This window comes from Callorhinus ursinus, unplaced genomic scaffold (genome assembly GCF_003265705.2).
Source record: "Callorhinus ursinus isolate GAN/ISIS: 27379988/994484 unplaced genomic scaffold, GSC_fseal_2.0 scaffold17, whole genome shotgun sequence".
In the NCBI taxonomy this organism is placed as follows: domain Eukaryota; kingdom Metazoa; phylum Chordata; class Mammalia; order Carnivora; family Otariidae; genus Callorhinus; species Callorhinus ursinus.
Genome location: NW_027397079.1, coordinates 25,974,745 through 26,000,208, shown reverse-complemented (window position 1 = coordinate 26,000,208; position 25,464 = coordinate 25,974,745). Strand labels below are relative to the sequence as shown.

The 25,464-nt window shown below is 50.1% G+C and overlaps 1 protein-coding gene and 1 long non-coding RNA gene across 2 annotated transcripts in view; one reads left to right on the top strand and one right to left on the bottom strand.

Annotated features, from left to right (window-relative positions):
- Positions 1–83: 83 nt before the first annotated feature.
- On the bottom strand, positions 84–1,777 carry LOC141374352 (uncharacterized). Its single transcript, XR_012381140.1, has 3 exons — positions 1,654–1,777; positions 812–931; positions 84–592 (listed from the first exon to the last, which is right to left on the bottom strand). It is a non-coding gene; the product is annotated as an uncharacterized lncRNA (long non-coding RNA).
- A 197-nt stretch (positions 1,778–1,974) lies between these two features.
- PRAG1 (PEAK1 related, kinase-activating pseudokinase 1) overlaps positions 1,975–25,464 on the top strand; it is a 49,654-nt gene continuing 26,164 nt past the window's right edge. Inside the window, exons 1-3 of the mRNA XM_025885955.2 lie at positions 1,975–2,172; positions 6,334–6,800; positions 8,832–10,663. Coding sequence (XP_025741740.1) covers positions 6,492–6,800; positions 8,832–10,663 — 2,141 coding nt within the window. The 5' untranslated portion in view covers positions 1,975–2,172; positions 6,334–6,491. The remainder of the gene's footprint in view (positions 2,173–6,333; positions 6,801–8,831; positions 10,664–25,464) is intronic.

The window sequence follows — 25,464 nt, the reverse complement described above, 5'->3', positions numbered from 1 at the left end:
GACTCGATCCCAGGACCCTGGGATCATGACCTGAACCGAAGGCAGACGCTTAACCATCTGAGCCACCCAGGTGCCCCACAAGAATGCCTTCTGTATGCTCGATCCTGTGAGGTGGGTGTCCCCACTCAGGCCTTACAGAGGAAGAACAGTCGCATCTAGCCTGAATCATGGGAACCAGGAACTTCTCTAATCCCGGGCATGCGCCATCTCCCACTGTAACTAAACCGCACGCACGTCCTTATGCCATTTTTGTATTTGTCCAGTGCAGACCACTTTGTACCTGTCTGCTTATCAACACCCTCCTCCCCACCCGCCCGGTCTTAGTAAAGAGAGGCCTGGCCCCTTCCGTTTTGTTGGATGCTGATGGAGGTCAGCCAGAGTTTTCCTTCCACATTCGTTCACGTGGTTTCCTCTCACTTTAAGAAGAAAGAAAAATTGGGCTGGACTGCGAGAACTTGGAGAGGGCAGCACGGCAGACTGGGATTGTCCACCAGTGGACCCATGCGGTTGTTCCCTCTGATCCCAGTGTTGCCACTGTTCAGCTGATGGGCCTTGGCAAATTATGTGGTCCTCTGCATGTCGGCTTTCTTCCCTATAAAATGGGGATGATGTCCCTCTCATGGGGTGGCTTGGCACAGGGTAGGTACTTAACCAATGTCAGCCCCCCTCCCCCAAATTCTATTCATAGTAAGGAGAAATCCAGACATTGGAGCATGAGGAAGTATTCCTTATATCCCTCTACCTTTGCCCTTTTCTTACACCCAAGCCAAACCTCAAAAAAAGGTCTTCTCCCTGTCTCCCCTCCACCTACCTCCTCACCCGCTCAGGCCTGTTGTCACTGCCAGAGCTCATGGAAAGCACAGGAATCTCAAGGGAAACCAGTCTTCCTCCTCTCCAGCTGGGTGGAGGCTCAGCGGCTCATCCCTGTGGACTGAAAGGCAGAGGACCTAATTGGAGTTACCTCTCTGGGGAGCAGGAGGGGCAGAGAGGAGGTGTTTTTCCAGGGTCTTCTTCCTAGACCCTTTCGCCACATTGCCCCCACCCAGGCAGGCTCAAGGTGGTGACTCTGGCGCTCGCTAACTCTCCGAGGAAACACCCAGGTCAAGGTGCGAGCCTGTCACAAGGCAGCTGGAGGAAGGGAGGGGACTGACTAGGTGGTATGCTGTCATACTCTCCGTGACAAGAGTTTTTAGCCCGGAGACTATCTCGAACTCAGTCTATCTCTGTGAGTGAGTCACTAACGGGAAACTGTAAACACAGGTGTAATATTGGCCCGCGGAGGACCGGGATGTCGGTCCGAGCGAGGTGGAAGACCAGCTCTCTCCAGTCCAACCCTTCATTCTATATGCAGAAAACTAAAGTTCCCCGGGGGTGAAGCAATTTGCCTGACGCTCAGTCCCAGGATTGAGCGGGACCTGGAATCCGCCGTCGGGATTCCCAGTCCGGCTCCCTCGCGCCCCACGCTCCTCACCCGCCACCGTAATGGACAATATCGGTGCCCACGCAGCTTTGGCGACCCGGCTTGGCTCCCGACCTCACTATTTCACTCCCGACCTCTCGCTTTCTCGTTCCCCCGCCCCAGCTCTCGGGCTTTACACGCCCCGGGGTCTCGCAGAGCCGTCTGGACGAAGGGAGGCAGGACACCTATCATACCTCTACAGACATTGTGCTCAGAGAAAGCCTGCGAGCACCGATCACCGCCCCTGGGGCGGGGGCAGGTGCGGGCTCGGCTCGCGGGTCGGAAGGCGCCCAGTCCCGGGCGAGGGGCGGGGCCTCCCCGCCGCGAGAGGCCGGGCGGGTGGCCGAGGGAGGGGAGGGGCGGGGCGGGGAGAGTTTGGAGCGCTCGGGGCGGGAGAGCCGCAGCCCGCCGGCAGGGAGCCGGAGGCGCGCGGGCCTGGTCGGGGGGACGGGGGGGGCGGGGTCGCGGGGCGGCGGCGGCGGCGGGGACTGCGGAGGTGCGGCGGGGGCCTGGGCGCGCGGCGTAACCGGAGGCGGAGGGGGAGGAGCCGCGCTCGCAGCTGCCACCCGGCCTCCCGGCCCCGGCAGAGGACACCCGCCCGCCGCCGGGCACGCACCGCGCGCACTCACTCTCCAAACAATGCTCCGAGGCGCCCGGCGGGGCGGCTGGCTGCTAGGCGGCCGACGGCGAGGCTGGGGGAGCGCGGCCCCGAGGTGAGCCCGCGCGACGCTTTCTCCAAACCCAGTCCCTTTTTGTCTTGGCGAACGTGGCCGCGGAGGGGAGCTCCGGGGGAGCGCCGCGGTTGCCGAGAGGGCGACCCCCCTGTCGGCGTCCCCCGTGGTGACAGGCGGCCACTGGCGGAGGGTGGAGCGTCCGGACCGCGTGCGCCCGGGGTTGTGCTCCAGGGTGGAGGCGCTGAGCCGGGAGCACACGGGAGCCGGAGGGGTGTTTTCGATTCCTTTGGAGAATCGCGCTTTTTTAAAACGGGGGAAACTTTCCTTCGAGTTCGGGGAGGGGAAACCGATTGTTCAGCTGGGCTTGCTGGGCTTGCTGTTCTGTTTGGGGCAGGAGACTGAAGCGCTTTGCGAGTTGCTAATGGGCAAGACTTCATTCCTGCGGCAGGAGTACTGTCAAAGGAGCAGAGAGGGAGAGGCCCGCCGGGCTACTGGGGGGGGGGGGCGAGATGGTTTGGGGCCCCAGGGTGGCCGCCTCCTGTGTTGCCCCGAGTTAGATGGCAGCCTCTGAGCTCCCAGAGGGAACAAGATGATGCCTTTCTCGAGCCCTGGCTGAGCCCTCCGAAAGGCGTACTGTGGACACGTTCTTAACCTTTGCTTGTGCTGCTTGTGTCCCCAGCCGGACACACGGACACACACACACACACACACACACACACTGAGAAAATAGAACCTCTCCACCTGTCCACTTTCAGGTCCTGTAAATGGGAATGGAGGCAGGGCCGGCTAAATGTGTTTATTTTTCTCAGGTAAAGCTCAGCCAGCGAGGGCATGGCTTTGCAGAGCTGTAAAGGGAAGCCCAAAGGTCTACGGGCCAGGAGTTTTGCAATGAGATCAGGGCAGAGTCAGGTTCCACGGACCTTATTGATCACTGGCCCAAACTATGGTAGCGGCGTTTTTCCCTTTTTCAGAGGGAAATTTGACAGGAAGCCCTGGGGAATTCTGCAGCTACTTTGTTATCAGGGGATCCTGTGGAATTCGGCTATCCTCCTTACTGGTTTAGGCTGTAGGAGGTCTAACCCATGAAAATCACATTCCTACTGCTGAGATTAGATTACATTGCATTGGAGAAGGAAAAAATAAATGAAAAGTTGGGCGAATATCATGACACCCTCTGGGTGTGTGTGTGTTGGGCGGGTGTTGGGGAGGTGTGTTGAGGTTGTCACTTTGTTCTTTCTGCCTGGGCAACCCCTACCAGTGGAGTATTGAAATCCAGACATTTTCCATATGTACTTTTCTTTTTCAGTGTTGCATTAATTTAATTTATATATATATATATAAAACAATGCATACATATATATTTATTTATTAGATGAGTGTTTTCTGGGATTCCATCCCTTCAGGGTAAGGCATTAACAACCTTTGATGCAAGTGTGAGGGGCATTTTGAGCCAAAAGGTTTAGTTTTTTGTTGTTGTTGTTGTTCAAAAGGTTTAGTTTTATGGATCTGGCCACCATTCTTCAGATTCTTTTTAAACGGGATGGGAGTGTGTCTGACAACTTCAGTCTTGCAAATTGTAGCCACAATTCTAGTGAAGTTTGCAGAGGCAAAGCTATTTTTCATGACTTGGATCAGAAAGAATGCTGGGATCTTTTTCTAATCTTACACTGCTGCCTCCCACTGAAATGGGGGAATTTGCATAATTCTGGGGGCTGCCTCCCCTCTGAGGTAAAGGATGTGGGCAGGAAGGTACCATTCCCAGGCTGTGGAGAGTTGGCACTGGTAGGCGAAGCACTGTTGCTGCTTTGTGTGTGCCACTTGAGTTTTTCACCATCTCTCACTGAAAACAAATAGGAGATAATTCCAGGCATAGAGCTCTCTAGACAGAACTGGAAAAGCATCTTTTCTGGCTTGACGTGGTGGTAAATTCTGTTTGCTGTGACTGAGAAACCAGTTTTAACAGGGTGCAGTGAGTCAATGATGGTGGAAGGATAGCGCTTCATTCTGTTCTCTTATTCAAAGCCTTCCCCTAAAAACTTTTGCCCCTCTGAACCATCGTGTGGAGAGCTGTGCCTGCGTCAGAGAATTTCAGAGCTGGGCATGGGAGCAGAGAGAGTGTGCGTAAGCTGGTGAGGGTTCTGGAGGAGGCTTCCCATACCTCAGTCATCCAGAGCCGACCCAAAGTCCTGGGGCTGTTGTGGGCCATTGGGGACAAAGAATGGGGAGCTCTGGCACCAAGCAGACATGACAAGTTTGTGCTCTCGGTTGCCTGTTGGGGGAGGCAGTGAAGGGTGGCCACCCCAGACTGCCTCTTTGTCTGTGGTAGCCGTGAGGAAGTGGTTGGACACCCACCTCCACAGAGAGCTCAGCCTTATAAGGAGCTGCAGGAACGTGAAAGGCCCACACAGAACGGGTTTCTGAGTTTTCTTTCCCCGTCGCCGTCGCATCAAGGGAGCTTGGGAGCCTTTGCCTGCAGTAAAGGGGAGCCTCTCTTTCCAACAGCTCTCTAGGAAAGGACCAACTCCCCACCTTGGGGCAGGGATGTGGACACCTGCTTTCTGAATACCACTGTGCTTCTTCCACTCCCCCTCCCCCCAAAATTTAGCAGCAGAGCCTAAGGCTCTCTGTGGCTCAGGACTGTGGGAGGAAGAAAAATCCTTGCTATCCTCCTCTGCTTGTTGAAGCTTAGTGACCTCTTCTGGGGAACTTGGTGAGGCATGAACCTGCTACTTGGGTGTATTTAGGGGAGGAGAAGAACCTAACCCACAATCATCTTAAAGAGAGGGATGCATAAAGCCCCTACCGACAGTTGCGGAAAGACAAACACTTGTCTTTTTCTCAAGAGTGTTTATTTAGCTTCAGGATGCAGTAGCTTCACGGTGAACTTTGGAGGGAGAGGAGGTAAATTTAGCTCCGGTGCTTGTTGAATAAGCACCCCTGTCTGTGAGTGTGGGACACCGGAAAGAGAGCACTCGCCACAAAGATGCTGGAATGGGCTCCTGGCTCACTCCACCCGGTTAGCCCTGTTGATAGTTTAGAGGGCATCAGCCGCAAAGCAAGTTCTCACTGGAGGAGAGTGGAGAGCAAACCCCAGGGCAAAGCTCCCTTTTTGATGAGAATCTGATCGCCTGAGGTTTGTAGAGATGATTTTCTCATGAACATTTTCCTTATGAGGAGGTCAGTTCATTTAAATGAGGAAAGAAGAACGAGGAGCCGCAAACAGGTGATGGGCAGCCACTCTGTATAATGAATGACGTGATGAGTTGAGGGGCTGCCAGCACAGTTGGCCTTGCCTTCTACAACCACCAAACTCCCTGTGTCTGTTGGACAGGTCTTAGTTATGTCCTTGCCATTGTTTCTCCATCTCTAAAATGGGGATAACAGCTACCTGCCGGGGTGTTATTCGGGCTAATTGGTTCATATCTGCAACCCTTTGAGTTCATCTTCAACAGGTGAATTTAGTAGGTTCTCTGGGCAAACTCTCTGCTCCCTATTGGACTGTCAGAGGCAACTCTTGCAACAAGCAGACTGCCTTACCCCCAGGGCTATCGTAGGGAAAATAATTGCGTGATGATCTCTTCCCTTTGTTATATTTTACCCAGCCACCCTTAGACCAGAGGGTTGTGGTAACAAGGCATTTCTCTTTCTGTTTCCCTCCTTGGCCTACAGCCTTGGCTCTGGTGACCTGACTGAGCACCCGGTTGAATGGTCTATGAAGGAAGGGGAGGAGCGCGGATTCTCAAGATGCCAGACCTCCTGACACAGTTCCCCTGAGGGGCAGGCTGGCCCCACACCTCTCCCCTTTCTCATCCGTCGAGTGTCCCCCTGGCCAGAAGTATGGCTTCCGGCGCTGGGCTCAGGGCCCAGGCCTACCTGCCCGCTCACACAGTCCTTGGTGAAAAGTTGTGGCTTGTCCTCTGGAAACCACCATTTTTTATTTGCTCTACTACTTTGTAGTTCTTGTCCCAAGCTCTAGATCCCTTCAGCCCTGGGGACTGAAATGCCTACTCTGCTTGGTACTCCTGTCACAGAGTTGTGTTTAGTTTTCACAGCCTCTGATAAGGGCCGCACCACCGGAGAGTGACTTAAGAGCCTTAAGACAAATAGGTGAGGGCCTCCGAATGTACGGAATGCTAATCTCTACCTTTTTCTTCTTCTTTTCTCCTTCCCCCACCTACTACTCCCCCTTGAAATACTCAGCCTCTCGCTGGTAATGCGGCCATCCTCAGGTCGGGCAGCTCTCTGATGGGCCCAGTGTTCTGCTGTCCCGGGAAGCCGCTCTGCGACCCGCATCTGCCTCCCAGGAGACCACGCCGGAGAGCCGAGCGCAAGATGAACCAGCACGCCGTGGGCTCAAGATGCACCAGACCGTCCGACTGAACCCCGAGAGCCCGAAGATGTCTGCGTGCAGTGACTTTGTGGAGCACATCTGGAAGCCTGGGTCCTGCAAGAACTGCTTCTGCTTGAGGAGTGACCACCAGCTGGCGCCCGGCCACCTGCCCCCTCCGCCTCGCCTGCCCCCCAGGCCTGACAACTGCCGCCTGGAAGATGAAGGTGTGAATGGTTCGCCCTACTCCAAGCCCACCATCGCCGTGAAGCCCACCATGATGAGCCCCGACACCTCCGATGTGTGGACAGAGGCGAACCTGAGCGCCGACGTCTCGCAGGTGAGGCTGACTAACCCCGGTGGTATTTTTACAGGGGCTGCTCTTTGTTGTAACACTGGGTGGCTGGCCGGCAGCCAGGGAGGGCTGTTAGAGCATGGCTCCCCCGGGACGGCCTCCCATCAGCCTGCCCCACGACTGCTCCTTCCTGACTCCTGCCCTTCTTTCCTATCTGCCCTCCCTTCCATCTGTCCCTTCAGGCTGAGAACCATCAGTCCAGTCCCTCCAGTGGCATCAGAGATTGTCTTAATTATGTATCTGGAGGCACGCAAAAATGCAGCTTTTTTTTTTTTAAAAAGATTTTTAAAGTTTTCTCATCGATCGTTTAAAATGCACACACGAGTAGCAATGATTGCATAACAAATGCCGTGTCCACAGATCAACGCACGACCCCGTCTTGCTTCCTTTTTGCCCCCAGCCCCCCCTTCCCCCCGTGATTTTAAAGCAAACCCCAGACGCCGTGTTATTTCCGCCCATGTCTTTAAAAAAGTAAAGTCTTCCTAAAAAAGAGAACCACGATGTCATGATCCCACTTAACATGTTAGCAATAATTTCTTCATATCCAGTTCCCAGCCGGGGTTCATGTTTCCAATGGTGAAGCTTGGATTTTAGCAGCTTTGGCCTGGGATCACCGGAGACAGTTAGATCCCTACAGATGAGACTGTCCCGCTCATTGCACAGGTCCCCATTACAAAGGTATCGTTATTTGGAGGGCACGTAGAGCCTGCTGCCTCTGGACAGGGGCTAGGAAGCTGGAAGTCTAGGACATCTAAGAACTGCTTAGGACTTGTTTGACCCTTTTGCCTCTTCTAGTTTTCCTAAACCGTCATGTTGAGTGAATCAGGAAGGCTGTTTGAGCCTATGTGAAATCAGAGGTCAGTTTTAAATTAGAGGAGGCTTCACTGAGGAGAGGCCTTTCCTGTGGTTCCGCTTAGCTCCATGTTCTTCCAGAACTGCTCCATTGGTCATAAGCTGGTTACACCTATGCACCAGGCTGTGCTCAGTACCTTCGGTCTTTACAGACATGAGCTAGGGACTCCCTCAGCTCGGAATCATCTTGGAAAGGAGGCAAATGCTGGCCCAACTTTGAGGCTGCTTCTAAAAGTTTTGGGGCAAGGGGACCATGACTTCAGTGATGGGAATGACCAGTCCACATCTTTTTTTTTTTTTTTGACCAGTCCACATCTTAAGATTTTACTTATTTTAGAGAGAGAGAGAGAGAGAGAGAGAGAGAGAGAGAGAGAGAGTGTGCACCAGTGGGGGAAGGGGCAGAGGAAGAAAGAGAAGACTCTGTGCTTAGCATGGAGCCCAATATGGGGCTTGATCTCAAGAAATCAAGAGTTGGATGCTTAACCAACTGAGCCACCCAGGCGTCCCATGACCAACCCACATCTTTGTCTCGGGGCTCAACTAGTCCAGCCACTTCTGCAGGCTCGGGCTGAGGTCACTGCCTGTAACTTGGAGAGGGAGTAGCTCTTTGGTACGGCTCAGGGAGCGCCAAGGGAGCTGGGGACCCAGCTCAGAAACCAGCCCCCGCTCTCCTGCCCCAGCCCCCACCCGAGCTGTTTTAAAAAGCCCCATGACTTTGGTTTCTTCAGGATTGTACTGTGACATGGTTATCAAGACAACTAACAAACATAAAACAAAAATGCATCCAAACTCAACACTCTGTTTTCAAAGCTCTTAGGAGAATTTATCTCATTGGGCCATTTTGAGGGAGAAGGCAGAACATTCTTTTTTTAGATGTTTGGTTTCCCCCCCCCCCCGCCCCCACCTCACAGACCTTAAGCCAGCCAGACCCCGGGTGGGAAACGCAGCTCAGTGTCTGGGAAGACCGCTGGCTCTGGGGGGAGGCGGGGTCCCAGCAATGAAGAGAGTCTGTGGGGAGATCAGAAGGTAGGCGTGCTGCAGGGCTCCCTCCCTGCAGCATGGAAGACCGTTGACAATGTCGCGGCACTCTCCTCTCACGGTTTCTCTCTTCCTTTTTTCTCTGACAAGGTCTAATGTAAGTCTTTTAACCTTGGGGCTGTGTAGGTCATCTGGAGACGAGCCCCCGGCAAGCTCCCCCTCCCGAAGCAGGACGACGTGCCGCTAGTTTACCTGGGCAGCTTCCGTGGCGCCCAGAAGCCGGCCGGGCCCGCTGCCTCCACAGATGGCCTCGCTCGCTGCCCCCCGGCCTATGCCGTGGTGGGCCTGCACAGCCTAGAGGCCCGGGGGCAGCGGAGCACTGCCTTCCACCCAGTGAGTTTCTCCAGTGAGAAGGTTGGGCGAGAAGATAAACCCATGTTTCCCTACCAAGAGCTGACCTCCGCTCAGGAGAGCTTCCGCCAGAAGGTAGCTGCCTTTGCTGGCATGACGTCTGGTTGTCACAAGGGCCCCGGGCCCTGCCCCTCTCCACAGCCCCTGCGGGAGTCCCTGCCTTCGGAGGACGACAGCGATCAGAGGTGCTCACCTTCGGGGGACAGCGAAGGGGGAGAATATTGCTCCATCCTGGACTGTTGCCCCGGGAGCCCTGTTGCCACGGCCACCTCACAGGCTGAGAGTTCTCGGGGCAGACCTGGCAGAGGGGACCGCTCACCACTGTGCTGGGAGCAGGGGGTGTGTGGGGGCCCCCCTGAGGAGGAGAAGCAGGTTCTGAGCTTCCCGAGGGAGTGCTGTAGCCAGGGCCCGGCCGAGAACCCGCCCCGCCTGGGTCCCAAGAAGCTGTCCCTTACCTCAGAGGCCGCCAGTTCTTCGGATGGCCTCTCCTGTGGGAGTGCCAGCAGTGGGGCCAGCAGCCCCTTCACCCCCCATCTTGAGAGTGATTACTGCTCCCTCGTGAAGGAGCCTGTGCCAGGGAAGCAGCAGGACTCAGGCTGCCACGTGCTGACCTCTAACAGGCGCCTTGGACTGACAGGGGAGCCCCAGCCTCCAGCCCACCCCAGGGAGGCGGTACAGCCTGAACCCATCTATGCTGAGAGCACCAAGAGGAAGAAGGCAGTTCCAGCACCTTCCAAGCCACAGGCCACAGCAGAACAGGCCGCAGCTGCTCGGGGCCAGGGCCAGGTACGGACAGCTAACGCCCGGGCTCAGAAGGCAGCGTCTGGCTGGGGCCGGGACAGGGAAGGCCCAGATATGGCTCCCCAGGTGGCAGCCACCATCACAGTCCTGGCAGCCCATCCAGAAGAGGACCACCGGACAATCTACCTGAGCAGCCCCGACTCCGCCGTGGGGGTCCAGTGGCCACACGGGCCTGTGAGCCAGGACTCTGAGGCAGGTGAAGAGGAGGCTTCAGCTGGGCAGGGGCCGAGCTCCAGAGAAAGCCACCGTCCCGACGCGAGTGAGAACACGCCCAAGGGGAAGCCTGCCATTCCCCCCAAGCTGTCCAAGAGTAGCCCCGGAGGGTCCCCGGTGTCACCCTCTGCCTCCCCACTGTCTGACCTCAGCGAGGGGAGCTCCGCTGGTGGTACGGGGCCCCAGACTTCCTCCAGGGGCCCCAATGACTCTGCTTCTTCCTGCCGGGCGAACAGCGTCGCCGCCGGTGACTCTGTCCGGTGCCACCCCCCAGCTGCCACCGCCTCAGCCTTGGACCAGAGGCGGCCCCGGTACCAGACGGGGGCCTGGAGCCGTCAGTGCCGGATAGAGGAAGAGGAGGAGGTGGAACAGGAGTTGTTGAGTCAAAGCTGGGGAAGAGAGGTGGAAAACAGCACCGCAGACCCCTCCAACTCCTCCGCCTGGCACTGTCTCCGCCCCACCGACGGCTGCTCTGGGCAAAGCAGCAAAGTTGGGACCGGGATGAGCAAATCTGCCTCTTTTGCCTTTGAGTTCCCCAAGGACAGAAGTGGGGTGGAGCCATTCTCACCTCCGCCGCCGCCTCCGAAGTCGCGGTGAGTATGATGGTCTGTGTGTAACTGTAACTCGGGGCCCTTCCAGAAACCTTTGCTGTTGCCCTCTACCGAAAGCCCTCGGGCCCAAGCCCTGAGTCCTGCGCTCTGGGCACCAGCGTCTGCCCAAAGGCCCTTGGGCCTTTATGTAAGTTCTGGGTTGTTCGTGTTCGTGCTCAGCAAATAAGCCCACAAAGCGGTGCCCTGCCCGGGATTGGCTTTTTGAAGTGACTCTTTCCAAGAAGCACTGCCAAGCTCTTCCTCTCTCCGGGTGCTCAGAGTTGTTGAAGCTGGTACTCTTTTCCTCCCCGTCTCTCTGAAGTCTACCTAGCAGGCTTTTTCGGGCAAACGCTGAGATTCGCCATTTATTTAGACACGCAAAAGAAGGCCAGGGAAGGCTGTGCTGCGGCATTTGGAGAGGCAAAGAGACGGGGAGGCCCACGGGCACCGCCAAATGTGTGCTCCAGAAACAGTTAGGCCTTGGAGCCAAGAGCAGGGTAGTAGGAGGCTCTGCACGTGGTTAGTAACCTTCAGTTGTGGGTTTTTACCGGGGGGGGGGGGGGGGCGGTGTAGAAAGGAGTTCATTTTAGCGTATGCTGAAATCAACAGCTTTCCCCATTGCTTCACTGCTGTCTCCTGCCAGTTTAAAGTACCTTTCAAAGGCCCAAGAAAAACAAGTGCCTTTTTAAAGGTATTGCGTTGTGCCTGGAATTTAAATTCTGGGGGGTGGGGGGAGAAATTTCCCTCTCGTTCCAGCAAAGTGGATTCCTATCAGGGAAAGGAGAAACCTGCTGTGTGTTTTGTTTTTGTTTTTGTTTTTTAAGTGACAGCCTTTCCAACAGACTTTTTCTAGTTGTGTCGTTTCCAGGGATTCTGTTTCAGCTCATGTGCCTCCGGGCTGTTGTCAGAAGCAGGGAGCTGACCACAGAGACATGCAGCTGTGACACTTGACTTTGAACATCAAGGCATCTCAGGCTGTGATGCTCTCTAACATGGGCTTTTTCCGTGACCACTGCTTTGTTCTGGTATTGCACTGGCCACCTGCCATGTGGCGTAGACATCCTCCAGATCCTCAGGTGATTTGCAGACTCCTTTTGGCTACAGTTTTTAACTTCCCAAGTGAATGAGGGATCCAGCAGCTAAGAATAGCTCCCATTTATATGGCGCTCACTATGGGCCCGTTGTGGATCTAAGGGAATTCGACCTATTAATTCATTTGATCCTCAGAACAGCCCCAGGAGGTAGGAATTACCATCCCCAATTTACAGAAGACAAAACGGAGATAGGAGGAGCTGAAGTCACCTTGCCAAGGTCACATAGTTTTATCTGGCCGACTCTGCTCCTAAACACATAGGGCACTTCAGCAGGTGGTATAGGAAGTGAACAAGGCATGAGAGTAAAACATGGGCATTGGCTCTATCTGCCTCAGGCCTGGGTAGATTAGTGGGAAGCATGGGCTTTGAACTTGATCAGAAAATCAAGTTTATACTGCATCTGTTTTAGCTATGGGCTAAGTGATCTTGAGCAAGCCACTTACCATGACTGAGTCTCCCTAAAACTGGATGGGAATAACAATGCTTTTATAACACCCTGTTGTTGAAAGACTCAAGTGAGAGGAACAGACTCCAGTAGAGGGGTTAATTATTATGCAGGCAAGGGCCCCCTGGAGCTATTGTCTGTACAGGGACACCTGCACCCTATGGGAACCTCCTGGCCCACTCCTAGGCCTACCACCTGAATACTGCCTAGTTCCTTGGGGAAGAAACTAAACCTTTCTCATGGAAGAATTAAGGGCTTGGAGGAACCCCAGTCACCACAGCAACCTGACTCAGGTAGGGTTTGCATTAGCGTCTGGGTTGAGATCAGAGTTTTTTGGCCCAGTTTGTTATGATAAAACCATTGGATTATATATATAGCTCAAACCAGGTGGGAATCTCAGAGGTTCTGGGTTCCAACTCTTAAAAACAAACAAACAAAAAACCAAGCAAACCAAAAAAGGTCTTATTTTCAGGACTTTTGGGGAAAAAAATCTGGGAAATAAAATTAGCTTAAGGGAACCCAGAAAAGAGCAAAGAGCACCTAGCACTATTTAAAATAAAACAAACTCATATATATTTTCATTTGGGGAAGATGTTTTAAGCATTACTGACATCTCTTGAATCATCACATCTGCCCCGTGAGGAGATGAGGGTGGGCTTGGGACCGTAAGCTGACCTTTAATTCTGGAACTCAGTACTTACTGAATCCCTCTGAGGAAGGTGCCAGAAACCCACAGCCTTCGAATCCAGCAGGCCAGGGTGATGGCAAATTGGACTATTCATGGGAATGCAGCCCACAGTTGATCCAGGACCAGTACCAGTACCACACTGGTAACTATGGCAGGCTGATGTCAATTTTCCAAGATGGAAAATATTAGAAGGTCTTTGAATGACATTGAAGATTAACTCAGTTTCTTTGCACGGCCCATCTGTGTGTCCTATTTCAAAGAATCAGCCTCACCTGCAAACAAAAATAGCGACTCTCATGACGCGTATTAGGTACACTCAACGGTCTGGAGAAAGGGGTTGTGTCATGCAGGACAGTGTTACTTTTCACTTCATGCACTTAAATCCTTCTGCTTTCTTGGGCTCTTAGGGGAGAACAAAGAATCATTTTCTGATTTGCCTAATGGCCCTGCTTTACAAAACTGACTGTGGCTTGGAGTTAAAAAAAAAAAAATGATGTTGAGAATGACGTGGCTTTCCTATGGTGGTGTTTTGGATGTTTGGCAGTAGCTTCTCTGTCTGAGATACTGTCCTCTGTAAGCTCCCATTAGGGTTCTGGAGAAGACTTCTGCTGTAATGCCATGAAGGACAGAGGCTCTCAATGCCCATTTCATACCCTTCAGAGGTGTTTAAGCGCACCCAGTGTACCTCCTGGCAGATGAGGCACGGTCTGGGGCCACCAAGGATCCGCCTACACGTTCGGGCTCACCAGCTTAGACTGACGGACCTCACCGAGTCTCTGGGTCAGTTTAGTGCCCCAACTTAGGGCAGAGTTCGGAGGTGAGGGTTGACAAGTCCTGCTGGCTAGGAGGCTAAAACCTACGGGGAAACAAGTGTGGACTTCTTAGTTTCAATGTCACGTTCAAGACTTAAAGGCAGTTTCTTGAGAGCGGCAGTGCCTGGGGAAATAATTAAGATGCAGAAGAATCAAATTTATTTCTGCCTTTTATTTCATTGCAGATGCAAACCCTTTTTTAAAAGACTTCGGCTTTTGAGTGACAAGGTCGGTTGAGGGAGACTCCTCTGATTAGTGTGGACAGGAATTTCACAGAAAAACCCCAAATTAGGATGAGAGGCCTGGACTCAGAGGCGGAGTGAGAGCACTCAGATGAATAAGAACTAAGACTGGTTTGTATGGTTTCAGTGGCCAAAGTTCTGGCCCCAGGTGAGGCTAACCAAAAGAGAAGAGTTTCCCCAAGAAAGTGAGAGAGTTTTACTTTTGAAGTCGTCACTCATGCTCATCGTAATTTTAACCCACTACTTAGTTCCATTCTCCCGATCCTCTGCAGGGATTCTGGGGAGCAGAGACTGCGTCTCTCTTTGGGCTCTTGCTCATTCTTGATTCCCCGCTCACCCTCCCCCGTCACTTCTCGGCAGACAGGTGCTGACAGGGTCACAGATGGAGCTGTTCTGTCCACAGAAGTGGCCACTGGGCCATTGGAATCAAGATCAAAATGACTTCATTGTGTGGTCTCTTGGTAACATGGTCTCTCAGCATGAGCCCCAAGGATGGGAGTAGAATGATCGGGATTGCTATTTATCTCCAGACTCCATAGCCGATCTGAGTAAAGCTCCGGACGCTTTATTCTTGAGGCATTTTCTGCTACAGTGGATTCTGGTAGAATGGTAATTTACTAGGAAATCCTATAGTCTTGATGTGTAATGGGGCTTTTCTGTGTGGCATTTTGAAAATCACAGTTTGTATTAGAAAGCACTCTATGTGCTTTGAGAATCTTCTCTGACTATGTTTAGCCTCTCTGACAAAGCTGAAATAAGTTGGCTGTTGGTCGGATCGATCCAGGGAAGAATGAACACTGGGGATACTTCAGGCAGGGAGATTGCTCCCGCATGTACACACAGAGTTTGGCAAACAGAACAAAGCACGTCAGCAATGCACGTTTATATTCTGCTCCCTGCCAGGGGCAAATTAATAGTTGGCCTCTTCCCCTGAGTTTGTGGATGGAACCTGAAAACACTGGACAGCGAATGATGCTGTCTGGACCAGGGAGAATTAAAATTGATTTCTATGTTTCTAGTCTGTAATTTAAAAAAAAAATCACTGAGTTGAACAGTAGTCTATATCAGATATGTTGGATCTTCTCTCCATTTTGGAGCATACATCCACGGCGAAGGCTAGGGATTAGATTTTCTTTCTGTAATTCATCAAGCAGGCACTTTGCCTGCTTTCCATTATGCTCTGTATAAGGTGCTAAAACGTCAGTGACTGGGTTCTGCCCCTTAAGGCCCCTGAGGGTTGAGTGGGTACAAATTAAATCAGCAGATGTGTCGTATGACCACCGTGGGCTCTCCCCCTGTTTTGATTCCCTTTGATGAGATTGGTGATCAAAGCAACTGGATTCTCAGCACATTCTCATTCTGTTGGGTAACACAGAGGTAAGTTCGGCTCGGTGTCCAGGAGGCACGCAAGAATGGTCCTTCCTTGAAGTGTCTTGTGACCTGATTCAAGACCAAGGTTAGTGTAGGTATATAGATAACCATTTATTTTTAGAAAGGCAGGGTGGGGTGGGGAGGCAGATGCTCCTTGAAGGTCAAGAGCACGCTTAGCCATCTGTAATAACACAGTATCCTGTTTGGTGCCTGGTACGTAATAGATGATCAAGAAATACTTGTTGAATTGTAGGCAGAGACCATGCTCGGCTTATCTCACTTTCTCCAAAAGCACTATGCTTCGCACATCAGGAAATGTTGAGAAAGGAACAAGTAGCTTTAAATTCTTGTATCCAAGTATCTTTTTGAAACCCAGGTTTCTGGATTGCCCCAGTACTCTGTTTTGGCAGTTAACCCAGTATGTCTTGCACCCTGTTAAATTGGATCCATATTTGTATCTCCTCAAGAAATTGTAAATTCCTGGGAGAACAGGAACCATGTTTCGCGTATTTTTCTTTGACTTTCCCATAGGATACCTTAGCATAGTACCTGGGACACAGGAGGTATCAGTAAAGGATTATTTTTTTTTTTTAAAGATTTTATTTATTTATTTGACAGAGAGAGACACAGCGAGAGAGGGAACACAAGCAGAGGGAGTGTGAGAGGGAGAGGCAGGCTTCCTGCGGAGCAGGGAGCCCGATGCGGGGCTCGATCCCAGGACCCCGGGATCATGACCTGAGCTGAAGGCAGACGCTTAACGGCTGAGCCACCCAGGCACCCCTCAGTAAAGGATTATTGAACTAGGCGGGGGATAAAAGCCCAGAGAGAACTACAGATCTTGGCCTGATTTTTCACTGGACATCCCATTATAATTCTGAGCCTAGCCTTGCTCAATAGAACATTATCACCTTGAGTAAAAGAAGCCGAAGTTAATAATTATTAATGTTTCAGGGTGGGCAAACATCCTATAGGCACAATATATCCTTTCATGGATTAATTTCTTTCCAATGGTTATACATTTCAGTTTTGCAGCTGGGCTCATACTCTGCTCTCTCTCTCTTTTTTTTTTTTTTCCCCCAAGCTGAGCAGCTGTGTGGAGCCAGCCCTCTCTTGCCACAAGAATGTTCCTTTCAGGTAGTCATCACCTAAGGACCTTTCTCCCCACCAGTGAGTCTCAAGGAATTCTAGGTGTGGTTTCACTTCTCTTGGGAAGAGATTTTTCATGCTTTCTGAGGTGGGTTGAAAAACACAAGTGCGGGCCATTTGCTCGAGCCCCCGTTGTCCATTAAGTGATCAAAGGGACTTTCTCCTAAAATGGCCAGCCTACTTTTTGGGTGTAGAACTCACCAGTTGGTGAGAAATTATCTATGTGTGGTGTGAGTCATTTGTTACTGTGTTAGGATGGTCGATGTGCTCACGAAAGGACTTCCTTTTATCAGGGTTGATAGACCAACTGCAGAGAACACTTGGCGGCCCTTTCTGCAGCTGATAACCTTCAGAGTTTAAGATCGGTCTTCATCCCCTGCACTAGAAGTGCTCAGTTTCTTTATATCGACTCTTGGGCACATCCCTAAAACTGTCAGTCGTTAAAGGGTGTTTGTGCTTTTTCCGTACAAGTTGGTAAAACTCCCTGCTTCGATGAGCTTTTGTCTAATGCCTTGGATGGCTTATTCTCTGTGCTTCTCTAACGGGCTGACTCACAGAAGCAACTGTCCTTCACTGGGGGTGGAAAGGGGAACTTCCAGTTTGAAGACAGCTTTAAGAAGTCCTTCCCTTTTTACTCATCTTACTGTCCAGTACCTATCACTGTCAGATGATCCCCTGACTTCCTGGTAGTTTGGTTTTTGGCCACTTCGTGCTCATTTATGCTTGTGCTATAAAAACTTAATCTGAAGTCTAAAACCTGGGCAAATAATGGGCGGCGTTACCATGTATGTTCCTGGGTTGTAGAACACCCTTCGGAATGGCTCCTGCTCTTCAGGGAGCTCCATATAGCAGTCAAAATGGATGCAAAAATACACCGACACTGGATAAACACAAGAATAGTTGGGATAGCTGGACATATTAGTAAGTAATATGACCTTGAAGATCAGGAAAAAAGGGAGGAAGTTTTGGAATTTTAAAACTAGTCATAGAGGGGATGTCACTTAAAATAATGCTTATTGATACGTATAGCTCAAAAGGAAGATTTTGTGACAACTTTTTCGTGAACCATGAGGGCAGTTCGGTTGCATTCTCCACACCAGTTCCAATCAATGGGAGTAGCAGCCTGGAGCTCCACGTGGAAAACGGGGAGACCATGTGCCCTCCCTGCGGGAAAGTTCACCATGATTAATTAGTACTGTCTGCAGGTCATGCCAGCAGAGAGTGTAGACTCGTGTGCCAGATATTTATCAATCTAGGTTTTGAATCTAAAATTTACCGTCTATAATGCAAAATCGTTGATCGTCAGTAACTATTCCCTATACGAATCCAAGGGTTTTATTTTTGTTTGTTTGTTTGCTTTTTAAGATTTTATTTATTTATTTGAGAGAGAGCATGAGTGGGGAGGAGAGGGAGAAGCAGATTCTTAACCTGAGCAGGGAGCCCGTTGCGGGACTCGATCCTGGGACTCCAGTATCATGACCTGAGCTGAAGGCAAACGCTCAGTCGACTGAGCCATCCAGGCGCCCAATTCAAGGGTTTTATACCTGGGAGAGGATCTGTGTTCTGTCCAGCCCAGGCCATCCTAAGCAAACTTTGGCAGACTGTGGTCCTCTCTTTGATTATAACCTCAAAGTTCAGACTGTAAGGCCAAACGTTTTGTTTTCTCTTAATGAGTGATTATGAATATCCCATGAATTGTAACCTTTTTGGAGCTCTGTATTTGAGTAAGTAAGAGTTAACCGTTCACGTCTGTTACCCAGTAAATAATGTATGTTCACTTAGCCTTACCCTCTCTGGTTTGTAGCACTGGCTTTCAGTGCTTCCCGATGGGAGAGACGGGGAGTAGGGGCAAGAAATATGTCTCATCTTTTAGAGGGATAGTTTGAAAATGAAAATTCCATATTAGAACTATATAAAGATTATAATATAAGTTTATCATATACATTTAATATGAATATAATATAAGTATATGTTTTCATAATACATAGTACCTATAATTCTTCTGCATCTTCTGGACTGGTGATGAGCCAGGGTGTCTGTTTCAGAGATGTTCAACTTGGGGACAGAGCATGTCGCCCGAGGAGCAAGTACAAGAAAAGCCAGGGCAAGAATACTCACTGATCTGTCACATTTACTTTGTGACCTCCCTTCCAGTCTCTCAAAATGCCTTCCATATCTTCATGTCCTCTCCAAAACTTGAAACAGAAATTGTCTCTACCAGTGAATCCTAAATCCAGCCCCTTGATCCCACTTCTTATCCTACTTTCAGTGCTTGTCCATGCTCTTATAAAAGCAGAGAAACATAATGAAAGAGACTCTTACAGTTCGGAGTCTGAAGTTTTCTTGGTCTCAACAGTCGTTTAATCACTAAATATTGAGGACTCAGTGTAGGTGGAGCTAAGTGAGTTATTGAGTAAAATTCAGTATAAGAATACATTATGCCCCTGCAGTCTCCATTCCTCAGTGTTTGCCTCGGAGAAACACTTGGGTCAATACGGGAACGCATATGATGAAGATCATCACAGCAGTGTTCACAGTAGAGGGTAGTTGGTGCAACCCCAGGTATTCGTGTCTAGGAAAACAGAAAAGTAAAATGTCATGAGTATGAAATGAAGTACTTAATAGCAGTCAGACATTATGGACTGGATATATATACGGAAACATGGATGACCCTTAAACTAGCTTTGAGTGAGATAACTAAGAAACAGAACACGACCTGTAACACAATGTAATTCTGTAAATGGAAGACACATAAAGTGACAGCATTTTTTAAAAGACAAATCCAAGGATATATATCCAAGGAAATACCCGCAAGTGGGAAATCGGGAAATGGAGAATTAGTGTAGAGATGGGGATGAAGGGAAAAGCTAAAACAATGCAGATCAGTGTGAAGGTGTATCATTAATCGAGGCAGAAGGTGATCTCACCTCTCTGCCCTTGAAGTAAATAAGAACATAAAGAAAGACTGAATCATGGAGAAAGAGGACTGACTTGCAAGAAATAAGAATGGCAACTAAGAGTATCAAGAAAAATGGTGAATGTTTGAAATAGCTGCTTTGGAGAGTGGGAGGTCAAGTGCAAGGATTGCCAGGGAGCCCCAAGGGCTAGCTGAAGGCAGGAAGCACGTATTAGTTGTGGCCCCAGGCTGCATGGGTTATTCACTTTCCTAGAGAAGGAGTAGGCTGCCTGGTGCAGGAGTGAAGATAGAAAATGTTTGAACTTACCTAGTACAATATTGTGATTTATAATAAATAAACCTTTGGTCTCCATCCCTGTTTCTGGCACAGAGCTCCTAAAACCCATGGAGTTTGCTAAGTGATGAATTTCCTAGGAGCCATAAAAGCGTGTTTTATTATGTTAATGAGGTGACTTTTGAACCCACCTAAGGATGGGGGCTGGTTGCCAGGAAATCAGCCCTGTGATTAGAGGGTTGGAACTTTCAGCCCCACCCCCGCAGCCACTGGGGAGGAGTGAGGGGCTGGAGGTTGAATCAGTCTTCTGTGGCCAATGCTTTAATCAGTTGTGCCTCTGTAATGAAGCGTCCATAAAACCCCCAAAGGATGGCGTTTGGAGAGCTAAGAGGTTGGTGAACCTGTGGAGATGCGCGTGGAGTGGTGTGGTGCACCTTCCAAGGTCATGGAGGTTCTGCGCCCTTTCCCCACACCTTGCCCTGTGCGTCTCTTCCATCTGGCTGCTCCTGGGTTATATTCTGTAAGTGAAATGTTTCTGTGAATTCCGTGAGCTGCTCTAGCAAATGAATCGGACCCAAGGAAGAGGTCATTGGAACCTCCGATCTGATGCTGTCTCCGGGTCCTTAGTGTCAGAATTGAGTTGTAGAGTAGGACACACCCAGCCGGTGAGAATTAGTGATGTAGGGAGCCTCCCCGCCCCCCGCCCCCCCTCCCCCCCCCGTTGCCCACTGCCACGTTGGAATTGGGTGACCAGAACCCTTACCCAGGTTGGGGGAGGTTTCAGCCAGGACTAAAGGAGATGGGAGAGAGCAGCTAACAGAGGGCTGAAGAAGTGACCTGGGAGTGGGAAAGAAACCTCATCCTTTTTGGACAACAGACTGGGCCAGAGACGGGAGTAGAGAAGATCATCTAGTGGCTGTGTTACAAATAGCCTGACTCTCCCAAGCCAGGAGGGTAGGAACAACATCTAATATAGATGTTAAGCCAATAGTTGGGCTCAGAAACTGGGTCAACAAAGTGGACTTGGAGCATTTGCTGAATCAAGAGAAAGAGGGGAAGATAATTCTGAAAGCGTCGTTGCCAAAACCAGTAGTCTAGAAACAAAATGATTCTGGTCAGGCACAGACTGTATTGGTGGATGGGTTCCAGGAGGGATAGGTCAGGAGTAGAAGAGCAGTGATTCCCAAGTCGGTGAGTAAGAATTTGCTACTGCTTTGGTTTACTTAATCACCAGAGCCCTCCGTTGGGGGTGGAGAGGTGGTGTGAAGGGGGTAGGAATCATGGGAGGTTCTTTTTTGCAGAGGAGAGGCAAGCGAATACCGTAAAAGAGGTTCTTCCGTTTCTTAATTTGTGTATAATGGAGCTAAGCAATCTGGTCAGCTGTGGAGTACGTCAGCCCTGAGCCTGGGGCTACACTACAAATGAGCAATGTCTTGAATCCTAGATTCACACTGAGGTGTGGCTGATGGACCGATCAGTGCTTCCTAGTTACTTTAGAATAGTGCGTATCTTCAAAGCATCATCCTGATGAACTTTCTTCTTTGATCTCTTTATTTTTTTACTTAAAGATTGTATTTATTTATTAGAGAGAGAGAAAGTGTACATGCGCGTGAGAGAGCACAAATGGGGAGGAGCAAAGGGAGAGGGGGAGGGAGAAGCAGACTCCCCACTGAGCACAGAGCCCAAGTCCGGGCTCCATCCCAGGACCCCAAAATCATGACCTGAGCCGAAGTCAAACACCCAGCCAGCTGAACCACCCAGGCGCCCCCTTTGAGTCCCCTTCAAGTATCATAATAAAAGTAAAATTATCAGAGTGAAATCTGTAACCCATGTGCTCTTTTCTGCTCCTATCCAGGTAGCAGAATTACTCAGTTTACTGGAGGCTGCTGAAATCTTCCCTCTGTCTCTGTCTGTCCGTCCGTCCATCCCTCCATCCATCCATCCATCTTTCTGTATAAGTAACACTTTCTGTGCACCTGGTGCTGTTTCTGGCACGTAGTAAACATTAACTCATTGCATCTTGCCCACAGCCCCATGAGATAAGTGTGACTGTTATCCGCATTAGGAGAAATGGGCTGGATGGGCACTGAAGCACAGATCGCTGAAGTTCCTTTTGTCAGGCACCCAGCCAGAGACCAGGGGGGCCAGGACCCAAGCCAGGCAGCAGAGCCCCCGGGTTCATGGTCTTAACCACCCCATCAAGAAGCCCTTCCTAGAGGACTCGGAAATCCATTTGGGAAGTTCTGGAAACGCTTGCATGGCTGCTCTTCCCAGAGGCTCCTGCAGGTCCTCCCACACTGTGCTGGCTTGGAGGTGGGCCGGCAGTCAGGGTACCCCTCTGTGGATTGCAGCTGCTTGGTCGTCCATTTGTTTCTCATCTTGCCATCATCTTTTCCTTTCCACCGGCGTGTGAACACCTGTAAGAGCTTCCTCCTTGACTTTCCAGGCCAGGACTCGGGGCCTCTTTACCTCTATTGGAGATAAAGTGTAGTAGTACATTGGTGATGGGGTCTCCCTTACCTGCTCCCTGACCCTCCTGGCCTGTCGTCAGCCTCAGCTCAAAGCTCCCCAGGCCAGGTAACTCCAAACCTCTGCCTGCCTTCCTCCGGCACCAGGCAGCCCAGAACTTCTCCAGGAACGTACACAAAAGAGTACCATGCTGCCTGGGGCCACAGATTAAGGAACTTTAATTTTCTGAGGCCTGAAAGGTGATCTTTAAAAAACATTCATAATTTCTCAATGCGAAAGTAGATCTGTATATAGTCAGGGCAAATGCCTTCAGATTTCCATTTGCCCAATTCAAGCACTTTTATCCTTCCCTACAACTAACGACTGACCTAAATGTTTGCGTGTACACGTCCCTGTCTTTAAAAATAAGTATGGCTTTATTCCTATCTTTAAGTGGTTTCCACTGAATGCAAACTGCATTCATCGTCAGGTTGAACCAAAGGGTTTTTCAGCTTGTAGAGCTATGGAAGTTACTAGCGCATTAACTGCAAATGCAAATTAATAGGCCTGCACAGTGGGGAACATTGAGGTCCTCTGACTGAAAATGAAACTGATTTCCTATCTTTATACATGCTAATAAATCAGGGGGGAAATATGCCCCCAGAGTAGACTGGACTTATTAACCCTTTCAGGTGACACTAAGATACTTGGAAAATAACTCCCTTAGCATTTTCATCAAAGAGAATCAAAGATAAAAGCAATAAAAACCTTTCAGCGTAGTTATCTGTCTTTCTCATCCCATCTCTTGAAAAAAAATTTTTTTAACTACAAGATTTGTAGAAATTCAGGATATTTTGGAACAGCTGTGTTTTGTAAATATGAAACAGGTTCAGCTATTGAATCCAGCTTTTTTGAGGGGTGTTTGCTCAGGGTTCCTGCCTTTTGCAAATTTTGCTGGACAAGTGTAATTCTTTACCGAAAGGAAACATTTCTGCTCCCAGATGCCACCGAGTTATTGAAACAGAGGCAGATAAACTTAGTCAAGAAGTACTTAGTAGTTACTGTGTGTTCCAGTATATTCTGAGTGTGACACAGCTCCTCAAACAGTTTATAATTTGGGCATGGTAACAAGCCTGTTTCACATGAAACAATTAGAATAATCTAACCAGGATTATAACCGAGTGCCCAGTGATGTGAATCAGACTCAGTTCGGTGTGCGTTCCAGAGAAGACGGGTCAGTCAGAAAAGACTGCAGTGGTTTGGGAGGGATTTGTAGGTAAGTGATATTGACCCTGGGTTTTGAGGGTGTAAAGGTTTGAAAGGGAGAGACAGTTGTTTCTTCAGAGCTAGGATGGGGAGGGGACAGTAATGCAGAGTGATTTGGGGACAATGAGAGATTAGCCCAATTGGAGCAAAGGATTTATGAGGAAAAGTAGTAATATAAAAACAAAATGGTGATAATTTTTCTTCCCAAATGAGAAGTCTAGCTATATGTTCTAGTATATAAACAGTGGGGGAAAATGTTTGAAATTGAGATTGGCAAAGAATATCTGGGGTATGTATTTCAGTCACCACAGAGAACCCAAGATCCAGTATGGTGGCCGAGGTTAAGAATACTTACAAGAGCTCTGCACGGGGCTCATCAGGGTCAACCATCATTGTGAGAGCAATGTTTTAGAAAGATCGGGAGTCAGGATGCTCAACCCCCAAGGCTGCAAATCGATTCTGAAGGTATAGATTGACCCCTCCATATACTTTTTTAGAGGAGCTTGACAAGTATTTATCTTCTGGGTCATAGGTCTGTGGAAGCAAGGATGGCACCATCTCTATGCACTCTTGTATCCCCAACACCTAACACGGTGCTCACCACAGAGCAGGCAGTCAAAATTTATTTCTTAAAAAACCCGGGAATGCTCTTCAGGACAGACAGGATGGGGGACACACTGCAGGTAATAGAGGCATAGGATAAGTAAAAAATGAGGTGCTTTTATTCACCCAGCAAGCTCAGTGTTTCAACTTGAATCATTTAATGATTTTGACCTTAGGATGTGGCTACCTAGTAGAGAATGAGTGGGGTGAGGCTGACTGTGTCTCCGAGTGTATCTGAATTGCTGCGAGCATTGGCGCCCAGCAAGACAATCGGAGATTGAAAGCTGCAGGTCAGAGGCAGAGCCGTCCCTATTTTCCTGTGCTTTGGCAGGAAGTGCATTTTATAGAAAAGTCAGAGAGGAACTTAGGGGAAAGGAGAGCTCTGAGCAGTGAATTCACAGCTGGCTGACCAGGCACTCCCGCCACCATCACCGAAGCTGGCCCTCCTCCTCAGGGCTGCTCCATGGGACCCCGCAGTCACTGGCCCAGCCCGTCCCCGGGCTCTGGGGGGCCCTGCCGATGAGGATGGCGTGACAGGCCAGCGTCAAGGATGGTAAGGGGTTCTTATTCTTTGATTTAGGCATGACTTGACTTATTTGCATCTAAAACTAGTCTGTTTTCACTTCTCGGCAATTTAAAAAATGGGTGTAGCATCTTCTAACCTGTGTGTGCTTTCAGAGCTAGCTCAGAGGTCTTCTCCGAGTCATCACCCAACTTAGCAGTGAATTTGATCAATGTGAAGGCTTGGTGTGCAGCTGTACCCGGGTCTAGAGTCCCGAGACTGAAATTGCGCGCTAGTGTTCTTTGGGTTTTCATAAGCTTCTGCTCCGGAGGCAAAAGGCTCTCAACCGAATGTGTGTGAACTAAACACAAGTCAGGGCAGTGAGCAAGAACCTTGGTCCCCGTCACACTTTACAAACTGTGCCATCTGATGAGGATCCTGGCGGCCATGCGAAGCTTGAGATGCAGTCCCCGTCACATGCTGGGGCCGGGCATCCATTAAGAATTTCGGACATTCTAAAAGCTTGGGGGTATTTTTAGATGAGGCTTGTTCCTATGAATGAGGAAGTCTGGCAGATGGCTCTTCCGCCTGGATTTTTTTTTTTTTTTTTTTCCCCAGCTTTCTACCAATATAGTACGGAGAAAACTGGCAGGGCTTCTTTCTCTAAGGACAATGGGGGGAAAAGCCATTCTGAAAACACTGGGCGGCAGCTGCAGAGCTCAGTCTCTAAGGACACCGGGCCTCTGGCTGCGTATTTCATCGTACTCTCCTGTGACTCTGGCTAATCAACGGGAGGCAGGGAAGGAAGTCTGAGTAAGAACAAGTCGTTTATCACGCTGCGTGAGCAAAGACATCTGTGCAGGTCCTGCTCTCCCTGCAGCTGATAAGAATGTTATTCACCACCCAGAGAGGAAAGACCGGAGTATGTGGTTTCAGCCCGTTGAAGCCACTTCCTTAAATGACATGACATCAGATTGCATCTTCTAGATGGTTGGC